The sequence below is a fragment of the Mastigoproctus giganteus genome, chromosome 13, assembly GCF_048544385.1.
Source record: "Mastigoproctus giganteus isolate SK-2022 chromosome 13, ASM4854438v1, whole genome shotgun sequence".
NCBI lineage: Eukaryota > Metazoa > Arthropoda > Arachnida > Uropygi > Thelyphonidae > Mastigoproctus > Mastigoproctus giganteus.
This window is the reverse complement of record NC_143587.1, coordinates 70604037-70620531: the sequence shown is the minus strand read 5'-3', so window position 1 is coordinate 70620531 and position 16495 is coordinate 70604037. Positions and strand designations below refer to the sequence as shown.

The 16495-nt window shown below is 38.0% G+C and overlaps 1 protein-coding gene across 1 annotated transcript in view; it reads right to left on the bottom strand.

The window, feature by feature from the left end:
* The window catches only part of ATPsyngamma (ATP synthase, gamma subunit), an 87769-nt gene that overhangs the window by 23047 nt on the left and 48227 nt on the right, over nt 1-16495 (bottom strand). The window contains exons 3-4 of the mRNA XM_090388000.1: nt 15585-15716; nt 188-389 (exon numbers count right to left, since the gene is read on the bottom strand). Of these exons, the coding sequence (XP_090244126.1) occupies nt 188-389; nt 15585-15716 (334 nt within the window). The remainder of the gene's footprint in view (nt 1-187; nt 390-15584; nt 15717-16495) is intronic.

Below are 16495 nucleotides of genomic sequence, written 5' to 3'. Positions count from 1 at the left end.
AATGAAAAACTTTCATTGAATAAAAGTTAAATTTTTATTATAACAAAAAAAAAAAATGCTCATTTATATATATAAAACTGTATGAAAAATACCAACAGCATGTATATGTCAATATATTTTAAATTGTGACAATTGTTAACTAATGACAGAATACAAAAATTAAAGGGGAAATATAATGTGTACTCACCTTTGTAAAAGCGCACGTGATTTATCTCCAATACAGATCACTTTTGTATCAGAAAGATTGGAAACACTTCCAAGCATTGATCTAATTTTCTTCGCAACATTAGAATGAATTGCCCCACACAAACCTCGATCAGATGTCATTGCAACAATTAAGGTATTGGGTTTGTTTTCATCACCTTTTACCTCTGCCCTTTCATAAAATGCTGTGGGAGAGGGGAGGGAGGGATATGTAATCAAATGTGTTTTGATAACATATATTTTGTAAACAGTTCAAAAATTCAGAAAATAGCAGTTTTATTAAAATAAAAGCAATCTGATGCACAATCTTTAATATGCAAACCAATTACAGTAAACTCTTGGTATTCACAAATAGTGTAACTGCCAAAGGTTTACTGTGATTGGTTTGCATATTAAAAATTTACTTGCAAATATTAAATTTGATTTAATATTTGCAATTTTGATTAATTGGTTGTATACAATATACCATTTTAGCATTTGTGATAGTTTCACTGCAATTGTATGTTACATTTCCAGCATATATTACATCTGGATCAGCTAGTGTATAATCTTGCTGCATCTACTCTGCCAGATAGTGACTGGAGGGAGTCCAAATAGTGTGTATGGGTGAGCATTGTTGAAGCCACATTAAGTCAATGATCTGGGTATATTCTTATCATGTGTATGCCATATCCAAATATTCCATTACTTCATACAGCATGTCCTCCCCCCCCCCAGTTTTTCTTACTATTGAATACACCACGAACTGTCAAACTAATAGAGCAAACTTATCTGCGAAAAGATCTAAACCTCCTAAATACTTCCTAGTTCATTTCACAAATATACATGGTCTCAGTTTTAATCTCAATGATATCCATTACCACTTACAGTCTGCCAAAATCCCATGTACTTTTTCTGACAGAACCTCAGTTATCGGTTGATTCAACCACTGCTCATCTAAGTAACCCAAATTTCTCTATATGATTCCTTTAACCTAAAAGGTGGTACTTGTGCATATGTCCATTCCAATATTCCCTGTCAGAACCCTGGTCATTTGGAATCTCCTCTTTTCGATCTTCTCTGGCTTAAAATCACTCTACCTCATTCTGTCAAATTCATCTGTTGTCTCTACCATTCTCCCAACTCCACTAATCACTTGGAACTCTTTGACTTCCTCTTTTTCCAACTTGATTTTCTCCAATCCAACTTTCCTACCAGTGGGGTAATTTTCCTTGGTGATTTTAATGTTCACAACTCCAGGTGGCTTCCATTTTCTAGTCACACAGACCCAGCTGGTCGAGATGCTGAGGCTTTTGCAATTACTAATGACCTCCCAGAGCTTATTCATTTATCTACTAGAATACTGCACAATCCTAACCACACAGCCAACACGCTTGATCTTTTTCTCAAAAACAACCCTTCTAAGTATATGGTCGAAGCGAGTGGTCCTTTAGGCACCTCAGACCACAACTTGGTGATTGTCTCTTCTCCAATGGAGCCTTTATTTCATGGCTATTCCCAACATCTTGTTGTTTGGCATAACAAGAATGCAAAATGGGATGACTTGTAAGATTACTGTTTCAAAGCTTCTGATGTCAATGTTTGCTAAGATCATGTCAGTGAAATTATTTTTGTAGGAATGGAATCCTTTATTCCACACTTCACATTAAAATCCCATAATTTATCTAAACCTTGGTTTTCCAATAAATGTGCTAAGCCTGTTCAAGAGAAGAATGTTGCATATCTTAATTGGCTTGTTTCCAACTCTTCAGTTTCATTTTCTGCCCACATCAGAGCTCGCAACAATTTTAAAGCAGTTATTAATCAGTCTAAACTAGATTTTGAACAGGTTAAGAGTAGGAAACTTGTTTCTAGCCCTAATGGTAGCCGAGCATTCTGGTCTCTTGCCAAAGCTACTGGCCGCAACTATTGCCCATCTCTGCTCCCACCTCTGTCAAAACCAGATGGCTCTATTGTCACTTCAGCCAAGTTTAAAGTTGACCTGCTAATATACTATTTTTCTTCCAACTCATGTATTAATGATCTTGGTAAAACACCTCCCATCATTCCCAACAAGCTACATTCAATGCCTCCTGTGGATTTCCGTCAAAAGGTCTGCTGACGAGGCTAGTGGGAGCTAGACGTGTTCAAAGCCGCTAAGTGAATTTTCTTATTTATTGATTTGAAATTATTGTTTTTCTAAAACTTTTGATTTGAATTTAGTAGTATAGCATTATTTTGTGATTTTCTGATTAATCTAGTGTATTTATTCTTTACTCGGCCTTGTAATTGCATAAAAATATCGGTAAGGGTATCTATCATATCCACGTGTTACAAGTCGCAGCTCCGCTGAACAAGAAGTTTTTTAGCCATATTCAGCCGTTTTATTGACCAATTGATACATCAAATTATTTTCTTTAAGTAGCTTATAGACCTAGTCAGGATCGTTAATTTATTCTGAATTGAGACAGCGAGATTTGGAAGTTAATTAATACTTAAGTGTCCATAGATTTACCGTTCGTAACTTGCGCCATTGTTATACGATACGTTATATCCCAAACTAGTTAGTATAGTATAATATAGTATATATAGTATAGTATATAATATAGTCAATTAATCAGCAAAATCTATTAATTTTGTTAAACTTTGTTGTCAATTAAATTGTACTTTTAACTAAATACATAGAACGACTTAGATTACAAACGTAACATAATTAATACATAACTTGATATGGAAGTTATATAAACAGAACTCGTAGATAATATTTGATATTGAAAAATATATATAGCGTTATAACTGTCTTGGGATACAAGTTTAGGGTTATAATTTTGTACTGTGATTGAAATTTTATTGAAATTACATCAAAATCATGACTCAAAACCATAGCAGCAAAGCAAAAGGCTCAAGCTAATGGGAGTGCTGTGGCTCAGAGGAGAACTGAGGGGGGGACAGTTGCCCTCTGAATCAGACCCTTTTAAAATGCACTGCTTGCATGATGTTTGTGGAGCAATCGGATACAGGACATGATATTGCCATGGGGGATGTCTTGTGTGTGTGAGCGATGCAAGGAGTGTAATGAAGTCAGGCGACAACTCAGCGTTGTTATGAGCATATATGAGAGCTTGAAGGCCAGGGTGTATGCCCTCGAAGGATCTAGAGGATCCCATCAAGCTCTCAGCTGCCCACATCAATGCCAGAGCTTGCACTTGGTCATCACGCAACACAGCGGCAACCCCAAGGCAGAATGCGCTGGTCCCACAGGAACTAGTAGTTGTTGGTGACTCTACTGTCAGGGAAACGGGGAACATGTTTTATAAAAAGGATAGGTGGAACAGGACCAGTGTATGTCTGCCAGGGGCAAAGGTTGATGACGTTGTAGAGCGGATATCATCTTTTAAGGGCACAAAAGGTGATATAGTTGTAAATGTTGGCACTAGTGATATTAAGAGTAGGAGACCGGCAGATTTACTTAACAAGTACAAGTCACTGTTGAAAAAAAGCCGTGAATTAGGGTTGAATTTGAAAGTGTCTGCAATTCTGCCCAGACACGATAGGAAGGAGTATATGATGAGAGCCTTGTCGATAAATTTGGCCCTGAAAAGATTGTGCAAGGCTCAAGGGGTAGAATTTTTTTCAGCCTGGTCTGTACTTTTTAACAGAAGGGACTGCTTCTACAGGGATGGGATACAGTTAAACAGAAAGTGTGCAAGAATATTTGCTGATGCTATCAAGGCAGTGTTAGGTGGGTCGGAAAAATGCTAGCTCGGAGGGATACAAGGACTAATAGATTAACAGTAGTCACTGGCAGAGGCGAAAGTGATTCTTGCACTACTTCTATTGGAATGAGCAGAAGCCTGGAAAACAAGATGCAGGATATTTCAGAAACTGCTGGGAGTCATTGCAGTACAAGTAAACACATGGGTTGTGTTAGGGTAGCTAAGAAAAAGAACAGGTGCATATATACTTCCGTGTACACCAATGCTAGGAGTTTGGTAAATAAATTTGATGAATTTGGGGTATTGCTCAAAGCATCAAAGGCAGATATTGTTAGGATATCAGAGCCGTGGTGTCACACAGATATAAGGAATGCAGAACTGGAATTTGGGGAGTACGCCTACAGAAAGGATAGACAGGATAGGAATGGAGGAGGGGTTATGCTATTAGTTAAGAAACACGTAAAATCCAAGGAAGTGAAGCCAGTTGACATCACTGGACAGTGCAGTGTCAAGTCAGTTTGCTGTGACATAAGCATAGGGAGATCAAAATTGAGAGTAGGAGTGTGCTATAAGCCTAATGACTCTGATGAGTATAATAAGAAACTATACAGGGAAATACAGTGGGCCAGTAAATCAGAGAGTCTTATAATGGGGGATTTTAATTTCTCAGATATTGATGGAATTTGTGGGTCGGTCACTCACACACTAGCAAGGCTTTTGTGGATTTATTGGATGATTGTTTTCTACATCAGCATGTTCGGGAGGCAACTAGAGTGAGTAATACTCTTGATTTGATTATCAGTAGTGATTCTTCGTGCATTAAGAATCTGCAGATAGAGGAATCACTAGGTGGCAGTGATCACAGTGTGCTGAAGTGGGATTTACTCAAAGAGGTAACTTCCATCAGGGATAAAGGGAAGGGTTATTGCTTTCGTAAAGGCGACTACGATCGTCTGAGACAGTATTTAAATTCTATACAGTGGGACCAACTGATGATGTTATCAACAGTAAATTCAAAATGGGAAGCATTCAAAGAACTTATCTTGGAAGCTACTAGGCTTTACATACCAACTAAGAAATATTGTTCGAGGTTTAGGCCTAAATGCATGTCAGATGAACTAATGAGACGTATGGCAGAGAAGAAAAATGCATGGGATACATATAAATTAACACGCGACACAGAAGCCTACGATATCTGTAACCAAGTTACAAAGGAGGTTAGGTAGGCGAAGGCAGGTTACAAGAAATCTTTGGCAAGGGATGCAAAGAAAAACAGCAAAGAGTTCTTTACTTATGTAAACTCTAGAAGGAAGAGGATGAATCAGATTGGTACACTTGATATCGATGGTTCAACTGTTGATGATCCTGCTCAGGTAGCTAACAAACTGAATTAATATTCTGCATCGACATTCACACATGAGGAGTTATTCAGCGAGGGGAATGCCAGAGGTGCATTCAACTCTGGCAGTAAGCTAGATAATCTTGTAATAACTGAGAGTAAAGTGGAGGAGAAATTGTTGAAGATAAACACAAGAAAGGCACCTGGGGTGGATGGGATCCACCCCAGGTGCCTTTCCAGTTATATTAAAGGAGGCAGCAAAAGAAGCAAGCAAACCCATAGCCTTAATTATGAGAGCTTCTTTGGACTCAGGGGAGGTACCCATAGCCTGGAGATGTGCAAATGTGTCCCCAATTCACAAAGGAGGATCAAAGGCTGACACAAGTAATTATAGACCTGTGAGTTTAACTTCTGTTCCAGGAAAATTAATGGAGGCACTGGTTAAAGAAGAACTGCAGGATCATCTAGACAAGACTTCAGTTATAGCTCAGACACAGCATGGTTTTGTTAAGGGGAAGTATTGCCTAACCAATTTGATTGGATACTATGATGCAGTCACAAAAGAAAAGAATGCAGGGAATAACTTTGATATTATATACTTGGATCTTAGAAAGGCTTTTGATACTGTTACACATGGAAGACTGCTGCACAAATTGGAGCAGTGTGGCACTGGAGGCAAATTGCTGCTATGGATAAAGGGGTGAAGACAGAGAGTGGTAATCAATGAACACTGCTCATCGTGGACTAATGTTATTAGTGGAGTCCCTCAGGGTTCAGTATTGGGTCCATTATTGTTTTCTGTATTTATAAATAATATTGATGGTATATCAAGCTTAATGTCCAAGTTTGCAGATGATACAAAGATTAGCAGTTGTTAAGGACACTACTGACGCTATGCTGCTGCAACTGCATCTGGAAAGGTTGAGCAGATGGGCTGAGAGGTGGCAAATGAAGTTTAACATTGACAAATGTAAAGTACTGCATATGGGAAACAGCAACCAAAGAGCAATGTATCAACTCTGTGGTACTACACTGACAGTGGTAGAGAATGAAAAGGACCTGGGGGTAATTGTGCAGGCAGATATGAAGTTCTCTGAGCCGTGCAGACAAGCTGCAAGAGTAGCTCATGGTGTCTTATCAATGATATACAGGAATTTTTCTAGCAGGGATAAGGAGGTGATTATTCCCTTGTATAAGGCAATTGGTTAGGCCACACCTAGAGTACTGTATCCAGGTCTGGAGGCCTCATTTCAAGAAGGATGTAGAGCTGCTGGAACGAGTACAGAGAAGGGCAACAAGATTAGTGAATGGAACAAAGGGTTGCTCTTACGAAGAAAGGCTTAAGTTTTGCAAATTACAGTGTCTGGAGACTAGGCACCGGCAAGGTGATCTGATAGAGGTGTATAAAGGCTTGAATGGTTTGAGCATGCTCAATGCTGATGGGATTCTTCCTCTTGCTCAGAATAATCAACTGAGAGGGCATAAATTCAAATTGAGGAAAGACAGATGTAGAAATATGCTTTTAGCCAGCAGGTAGTTGGTTCGTGGAACAGACTTCAATCCCTTGTTGTGGAAGTTGATAGCCTAAATAAATTTAAGGCTCAGCTGGACGTATTTCAAACGAATGGAGGGGGTGAAGTGGAAGTTTTTTTTTTTTTTTTTGGCTGATGCTGCATAAGCTTGCTTTCTTGCATCATATGCCTCTACTAATGCTAATGCTAAAAAGGATCTCAGAACGATTTTAACGAATCTGGATGCTAAGAAAGCTCCAGGTCCTGATGGTATTTCTCCACTTGTTCTGAAAACTTGTGCTGCTGCTGAGCTTACTCTTGTTCTTTGCCACCTGTTTTTCACTTTCTTATTCCAAAGGTATTTTTCCTTCTGCTTGGAAATTTGCTCATATCCAGCCAGTTCCTAAAAAGGGTGACAAATCCCTCCCATCCTATTATCATCCCACTGCAATTACTTCTATTCTTTCTAAAGTAATGGAGAAATCAATTAACCAAAAAAAAACTCTTAAACTACCTAGAAACGTCTGATCAACAATTGCCAGTATGGATTCCGTCAGTATAGATCCACTGGTGATATTCTAGCTTATGTTACCCATTTGTGGAAAAGTTCGGTGAAACACAAGCAGCTGCTATTGACAACTCAAAGGCTTTAGATCGTGTTTGGCTTAAAGGTCTTCTAAACAAGCTTCCATCTTATGGTTTTCCAACTGCTTTTTGTAATTGGTTATCTAGTTTTCTCTCTGATCGCTCACCAAGCATGATGGTAGATGGCTCTCTGTCTTCTAACTTCTCCACTAATGCTGGTGTCCCCCAAGGTTAAATTCTTTCCCCCCATTCTTCTCATCTTGTATATTAATGCCCTTCTTCCATTGACGGAAAATCCTATCCATAGTTTTGCTGATGATAACACATTGAATTCCACTTTCCAGTTTGAGAAACCTTGCCGTGCTCAATCAGCTTCAACTTCTCAAATATCCACTACCAATTCCTTAAATGTCGATCTTCAGGTAATTCTCCAGTGGGACAAAGACAGCTTAGTTGATTTCAATCTTTCGAAACTCAGTCCTGGCTTATATCTCACAAAAAGGATTCCTCTGCTCCCATGCTTATCTTTGGTGACGCTCCGATTTCTAGGCAAGTTGATATATCTCTTTTGGAGATTACCCTGCCTTCTAATCTCTCTTGGCACAAGCACATTACAAATACTGCTTTCTCTGCATTACTTTTCTTCCTCTCACACTATACAAATCCGAACTACCATGAAATATTGTTTCCACATCTGGGGCAGTGCCCCTAAAACCTCTCTCAGGCTTCTAGATTTCATTCAGAAGAGGACAGTAAGGTCAATTAATGTCCCATCTCTAACAGAGTCTCTCTCTCTCTCTCTCTCTCCACTCTCTGTCTTACAGACATTCTGTTTCTGCTGCATGCCTTTTATACAGATACTTCCATGGGCAGTGTTCTTCTGAATTGGCTTTTATTATTCCCACTCTCTCTCTTTCAAAACAGTCCCAACACGTGCTGCCACCAACCAACATCCACTTACCGTCCAAGTTGAAACTCACAGAGCCAACTTTTCTTCTTGCTCATTTATTCATTTAATTGCCGTTTTCTGGAACAACTTCCTTCATCAGTATTTCCTGAAAATTACAGTCTACAGAAGTTCAAGTCTAATGTCAACAAATATCTTCTTTCATCTTCTCAACCTCCAACCCATGTGCGGTACTAAGTACTGTAGGTTAGGTTCTAATACCTCTCATGTTTGGGGTTTCATAAAACAAAAAAAAAAAAAAGAAAAAAAAAAGTTATATAAGAGGTGGTATTGGTGGTTGTTGGATTTTATATATACCAAGATATAGATGAGACCCCAATCCAATTGACAAATCAGGGTCTCATTGATTAAAAAAGGTCCATCATTGATTGTATATTATAAAGGAATCGCTAGATGAAATCAAACCACTAACTTGGCATGTGTGCTTGGAAGCCATTGGCTGATTTAGTGAAAGACCCAAATGACACTATCAATACAAGAAAAGCTGAAGAGGATTAAGAGTTTGGCATATGATGTGGGAGAATAGTGGATATCAACAATCTCAAAGAAAGCAAGGTGATTGTTGTTGTTGCTGCTGCTGCTTGAGAGCTATTGGTGCAACAGCAGCTTAGGCTATAATGCGTCTAGTCTAGGTTAGAGAGCTTCATATTTCGACAATTTTCATTTTTCTTGATGTTGTTCAGAAGGAAGCCCAGATTTTGTTTTATAATTATGTATCTTTTTCGTAAATGTTATACTATTAATTTTTATATGTTTTGGTAGTATCCAATTAACTTAAGGAAAAAGAAAATGTCCGTAATATTTGGCTTGTTATCTAAAATTGTTTTAAGTGTTAGGTTGTTTTGTGCATTCATTATTGTTGGAAAGGCTCTAATACGTTCTGAATTAAATCTTGGACAGTTCACTATGAAGTGATGTACAGTGAATGAAACTTGACAGGAAAGTGAGGTGAAAGCAGCAAGCAAGAGAGAGAGGGATGTAATTCAAAAGCCTCAGCTGTCATTTAAGGTAGAAATTTTGGACATGTCTGCACCTTTTATGGTTTATATCTAAAATTTAAGGATTAGCATTAGTAGAGGCATACAATGCAAGAAAGCAAGCTTATGCAGCATCAGCCAAAAAAAAAAACCCTCCCATTTCACATTTGTTCCAACTGCCTATCCAGCTCAGACTTAAATTTATTTATGCTATCAACTTCCACAACAAAATGTGTAAGTCTGTTCCACCAATCAACTACCTGCTGGCTAAAGGCAAATTTCTGCACATCTATTCTACAACTATCTTTCCTCAATTTGAAACTGTGCCCGATCAGGTTCTTAGTCTGAGAAAGAGGAAGAATCCCATCAGCATTCAGCTTGCTCAACCCATTCAAGGCCTTAAACACCTCAATCAGATCACCTCGCAGCTGCCTACTCTCCAGGTGCTGCAATTTGCAGAACTTGGACTCAGGGGAGGTTCCGACGGACTGGAGATGTGCAAATGTATCCCTAATTCACAAAGGGGGATCGAAGGGTGACACGAGTAATTACAGACCAGTTAGTTTAACTTCTGTTCCGGGTAAAATAATGGAGTTGCTGGTTAAAGATGCATTGCAGGATCATCTAGACAAGACTGCAGCAATAATTCAGACACAGCATGGGTTTGTTAAGGGAAAGTCTTCTCTGACAAATTTGATAGGATATTATGATGTGGTTACAAAGGAACTGGATGCAAAAAATAATTTTGATATCATATATTTGGATTTCAGGAAAGCTTTTGACACTGTTGCGCATGGAAGACTATTGTACAAATTGGAGCAGAATGGTATTAAGGGTAAGTTGCTACAATGGATAAAAGGATGGTTAAGTGCTAGAAGACAGAGGATGGTTAAGTGCTAGAAGACAGAGGGTGGTAATCAATGGTGCTGCTCTTCTTGGACTAATGTTATTAGTGGAGTTCCACAGGGTTCGGTGTTAGGTCCACTGTTGTTTTGTATATTTATCAATGATATTGATGAAGGTATATCAGGCTTAATGTCGAGGTTTGCAGATGATACAAAGGTTGGCAGGGTTGTTAATGACAGTAATGGCAGTGTGCTACTGCAACAGGATCTAGATAATTTGGGCATATGGGCTAAGAAGTGGCAACTGAAGTTTAACCTTGACAAATGCAAAGTATATGGGTAGAAGTAACCCCAGAGAAACGTACCAACTGTGTGGTACTACACTTAAGGTGGTAGAAAATGAAAAAGACCTGGGAGTAATTGTGCAGGCAGATATGAAGTTTTCTGAGCAATGCAGACAGGCTGCCAGGGTAGGTCATGGGGTTTTGTCAATGATATATAGGAATTTTGCTAGCAGGGAAAAGGAGGTGATTATCCCTCTGTATAAGCCAATGGTCAGGCCACGGCTTGAGCACTGCGTACAGGTCTGGAGGCCTCATTTTAGGAAGGATGTAGATTTACTTGAGCGTGTACAGAGAAGGGCAACAAGATTGGTGAGGGGAATGAAGGGATCCTCTTACCAAGAGAGGCTTAAGTTCTGCAAATTGCAGTGGCTGGAGACTAGGCACCTGCGCAGTGATCTGATTGAGGTATATAAGGCCTTGAATGGGTTGAGCACGCTGAATTCTGATGGGATCCTTCCACTTGTTCAGATTACGAATCTAAGGGGGCATAAATTCAAATTAAGAAAAGACAGATGTAGAATAGATGTTCGGAAATTTTCCTTTAGCCAGCGGGTGGTTAATTGCTGGAACAAACTTCCATCTGTCATTGTGGAAGTTGATAGGTTGAATAAATTTAAGGAGGAACTGGACAGGCATTTGGAGGGAATGGTGTGATTTTTTTTTTTTTTTTTTTTTTTGGCTGATGCTGCATAAGCTCATACATTTGCTTTCTTGCATCACATGCCACTACTACTACTGCTACTTAAGCCTTTCTTGATAAGAGCACCCCTTAGTTCCCCCTCACCAATCTTGTTGCCTTTCTTTGTACTCGTTCTGCAACTCTACATCCTTCCTAAAATGAGGCCTCCAGACTTGTACACAGTACTCTAAGTGTGGCTTGACCATTGCCTTGCATAACGGGATAATCATCTCCCTGTCCCTGCTAGCAAAATTCCTATATATCATTGACAAGACTATGACCTGCCCTGGCAGCCCGTCTGCACTGCTCAGCCAAATTCATATTTGACTACACAATTACCCCCAGGTCTTTTTCACTTTCCTCAGTGTAGTACCACACAATTGGTACGTTTCTCTTCGGTTACTGCTACCCATATGCAGTACTTTCCATTTGTCAATGTTAAACTTCAGTTGCCACTTCTCAGCCCATTTTCCAAACTTATCTAGATCCATTTGGAGTAGCATACTGTCTTTACTGTCGTTAACAACCCTGCCAACGTTTGTATCATCTGCAAACTTGGACATCAAACCTGACATACCTTCATCAATATCACTGATAAATATACAAAACAACAATGGGCCCAACACCAAACCCTGGGGAACTCCACTAATAATGTTTTTCCAGGAAGAGCAGTATCCATTGATTACCATTCTCTCTGTCTCCCACTCAACCATCCCTTTATCAATTGTAGCAACTTACCCTTAAAGCCATACCTCTCCAATTTGTACAGCAGTCTTCATTGTGCAACAGTATCAAAAGCTTTCCTGAAATCCAAGTATATGATATCAAAATTATTTTTGGCATTCAATTCCTTTGTGACCACATCAAATTGGTCAGACAAGACCTCCCTTTAACAAACCCACACTGTGTCTTAACTATTATTGAAGTCTTGTCTAGATCCTGCAATGCTTCTTTAACAAGTGATTCCATTATTTTCCCCGGAACACAAGTTAAACTAACAGGTCTGTAGTTACTTGTGTAACTACAGACTTTCTTCTTGGACTCAGGGGAGGTCCCATGAGGACCTCCCCTGAGTCCAAGGAAACTTTCATAATTATGGCTAAGGGTTTGCTTACTTCCTCTAATATAACTGGATAGATCCCGTCCACCCCAGGCGCCTTCCTTATGTTTAACTTCAACAATTTCTCCTCCACTTTGCTCTCAGTTATTACAAAATCACTTAGCTCCCTGTTAGCATTTGATAAACTTCTGGCACTCCTCTCTTGAATAACTCCTCATGTGTGAATGTAGATGCAAAATACCCATTCAGTTTTTCAGCTACCTGAGCATTATCATCAATAAGTCAACCCTTCTATGTTAAGTGGCCAATCTGATTCATCCCTTTCCTTTTAGAGTTTACATAAGTAAAGAACTCTTTGCTGTTTTTCTTTGCATCCTTTCCCAAAGATTTCTCGTAATCTGCCTTAGCCTGCCTAACATCCTTTGTGACTTGATTACAGACTAGTTTACAGCATTAATCTTAGTAGCATAAACTTCTTCCATTTGTAAGAAATTATGCCATTTCCAAAGAATGGAGGAGAATTTGAACAAGGACAAACACACATGCCCAATGGTATTTAAAAAAAATTTAAAAATATAGCTCATGGATTGTTCCAAGTTTTCTATAACAAATTAAAAATATAGGGTAGTTTCGAAATGTGAACAATCTTTAATTTTTTTTTGCTAATAAAAGGTTTTAAAAACATCACTGAGGTGCAACATAGTGCATCTGCCATGAGGCTAAAAAAGCCAGATGCAATATGTCAAAAAACATTCTTTATTAAAAGTTCTTTGTTACCTTCAGTTATTATACACCCATGGTTCTAGCATCATCTAATACAAAAAAAAAAATTATCTTCATTCATTTTACTATCCCTCTCCCACCACATCAGAGCCTTATTAACCTCAATCAAATATAGCAAAAATATTTAACTCCCTGCATATAGATGCCGAAAAACTCTGTGAGGATGCAACATACTAGAAAGATCTTCCAGAATTCTTAGAGACTTACCGAAATATGAATCAGCTGTAACGTGAGAACATACCAAAGAGTTACGACTAAATGAAACTGTTTCATGTATCGTAAGTGGACCTTTCTACTTTTAAGAAAAATAATACAGTCCATTCCGGTTATTTGGGACACATCGGGACTAGTGCATTTTGACCCGATTAAGCGGCTGCCCCAATTATCCGAAGTTTCACATAAATAGTTAAAAATACAAATGTACCCCCCCCCACCTTTACAACTGGTTCACTTTACAATCAAATCATGTTACGACAAACTCACCGTAGTTAAGTATCGTTCACTATACAATGTGTAGTAAGCGCCGGTCATTGTGATCACATTTGTGAATTGAATTTTAATTCTATTAAACAGCGATTCTAATTAGAGAAAATTGGAGGAATATTATCCACAGGCTATAAAAGTAAAGATATATTAAACACAAGTTTACCCTTTATTACCTTACCAATTAAAAAAATGAATGATATGTGAAAACCAGAAGAATATACGTGAAAATTGGAAGAATTAATACGTACTGTAATATGTACACACTAAATAGTTGACATTTCTGTTCACTGACATTTGTGGGTGGGGTTAAAATTTAAAACAGTAAAAAGATAAGCAATCAATAACAAAGAACACGGCACACACAAATTGAAAGTAACACAATACACGCAAGTGAGAACGGAGTAACGAGTTACAAAGCTTTAAAAATAGGAATGAAGAGATCTGAAAATTAATTTTTTTAAATGATTGAAGATTTCATGGAAGTGTAAACAGATTTCACCATAATAACCCACAGAATTCCAGCTGTCGGTATTATCGCAAATTCAGTAAGATTGACTTTACTGTCCGTTTATGATAGATTTCAACTAACAGAAAAGCTCAATAAACAGGTGACTGCTAAGTGTTTTATGGTTGTGACCTCCAGAATTTCGACCGAACCACGAGGTACCGTCAGAGACAATCGTAGGGTAATCTCCAGTGCTGCAGTCTCCTGCCCCGATTAAACAGCATGCTGTGCCAATTAAGCGAAGTAAACCCTGGCTATTTTCTCGATTGGTTTCTGTTTTTTAAGATTTGCCCCAAATAAAGAGCTGCCCCGATTAACCAGTGGCCCAAATAACTGGAATCCACTGTATTTGGAAAGCTATTGACTGAAAAAAATATGCCTTCGTTAACAACTGTGTAAATATATAATTTACATATGGAATTACTGATTTGTAAATATATGATTTGCATAATGTATACACAGAATTTTTAATGTGTAAATATATATTAAAGTATAAAATGTATTTTGGGATGAGACTACGTATATGTAACCCACTGCCCATAGTATCTCGTAACCTGCTAAGTAATTAGACCCATCACTTTAGCCATCCCAGGGTGGTCCCTTTTGTGGAATAAACAGATGATAATAATAGTAAAAATCACATTTACTTTAAGGTATCCCACTGCCTTGCTCAAAACTTGAATATCTGAAGTCACTCTTCATATGGAAAACCTTTTGCCAATCTCCTCAGGCAGATGGATCTCTGTATACTTTTTTTCGCAGAATTTCAAATATCTTTATTTTAAGGATTTAAAAAAAAGAAAACAATTCGAACACCCTGTCCATATTTCACACATGGAGTATGGGCAGGATAAGAGCACTACAAATGTGCTACACCTGCCTTTATACAGTGAAAATAAATCTTCCTTATGCCTACAACCAACTGTTTGATAAATCATCAACAAAAAATTATGTATCCTCTTCTTAGCACCTATCTGTACTGCATGGAAAGCCTTCATGCAATACAGATATCTTATGAGATTCCTGTTCTTACCAAAATTGTGTAAAAATCACTGAAATCCCTTTTAAGTTGTGGGGAGGGGCTCTGTTTATACAGAACAGGTCTAACTTACGCAGTTATTTACAACTAGTCATTTCAGCAAACATTTACAGTATTTGCTGCACTCTCATGTCCACTGTTTTCTCCATTCTAACTTCAAAAACAGTGGTCATTTTCCTTCAATGATGACATCAACATTCATAACTACACCTAACCTTTATTTCCTAATTTTATGGATACCAAGTATTTTCTATCACAAACTGTTCATTTACCTATAACAATACCAGATAATCTTAACCACTACTTAACACCATTTATCTATTCCTCATCAAAACCTCTTAAAAGTACACAGTTGATATTCACTGTTAGGTTTCTCAAATAACAATCTATTTATCATGGTAATTGCTAAGCAAAAAGGAAACATTTTGCCAAAAGAACAATCTGTAAAATTATCAAAACAATAACAATTCAATGGGCGCAACGAAATCACAGCCAGAAAACACATGCTGTTCAGAAGCAGTAATCATTTAAAATACTATTTTTTAAGTCATGCATAAATATTTACCTTGAGATCCTTCTCCATAGGGACGAGCTGGTTTTAGATCCCTTTCGGCTCTAGCATACTTAGCAGCTGATACCATCTTCATACTTTGTGTAATTTTCTGGATATTTTTCACAGATTTTAGCCTAACACGAACTTGCAGTGGGGAGGAGGGAGAGAATAAAAATGAAGGAAGAAAAAGAAGAATCAAAATAATAATAATTAAAATAATTAACTTTAAAAAAATGTAAAAGTTACACACACACACACACACACACACACACACACACACACACACACACACACACACACACACACACACACACACACGGTCTAATCTACAGAGACAAAATTAGAAAACATATACATAAACAAGGTGAGCTCAAAAAAAAAATTAAGAGGTAAGCATTACATCCAGGCCCCTGTAAGAAGTGGCCAGTCATTAACAACTCATTGGAAGAAGGGGAGGGAGGATATGCTTCAAATGAAAATCACTCAGAGGTACAAACATAATTAGAACTATTCCTATATAGACATTCCACTGTACACATATATCCAAATGACTCCACTGTACACGTAAATCCAAGAGACTCCACTCTCACTAACAAAATGAATGCTTCAAAATTAATATAGCCTCATTCTCTAGAATGGCAAACTACGGGAAAAAGTGAACTTCATCGTTCCTTCTTCAAAATATATCTGCATAGACTAAAGAATTTGGAAGGACTATAGCCTCAACCTATGAGGGATTTACTTGACATAATGGTTAGTGCAATAGCATCATATTATACGTAAGTGAATCATCAAAAGGTGAAAATGGCATTGTTTTCATCATCTTTAGTCTATACTGTTATATACCATCTGGCATCTCGCATACTGTGACGTTATACTTCATAACTGGGTTGTCACTTATTGCAACACCAGGGTACCTACCT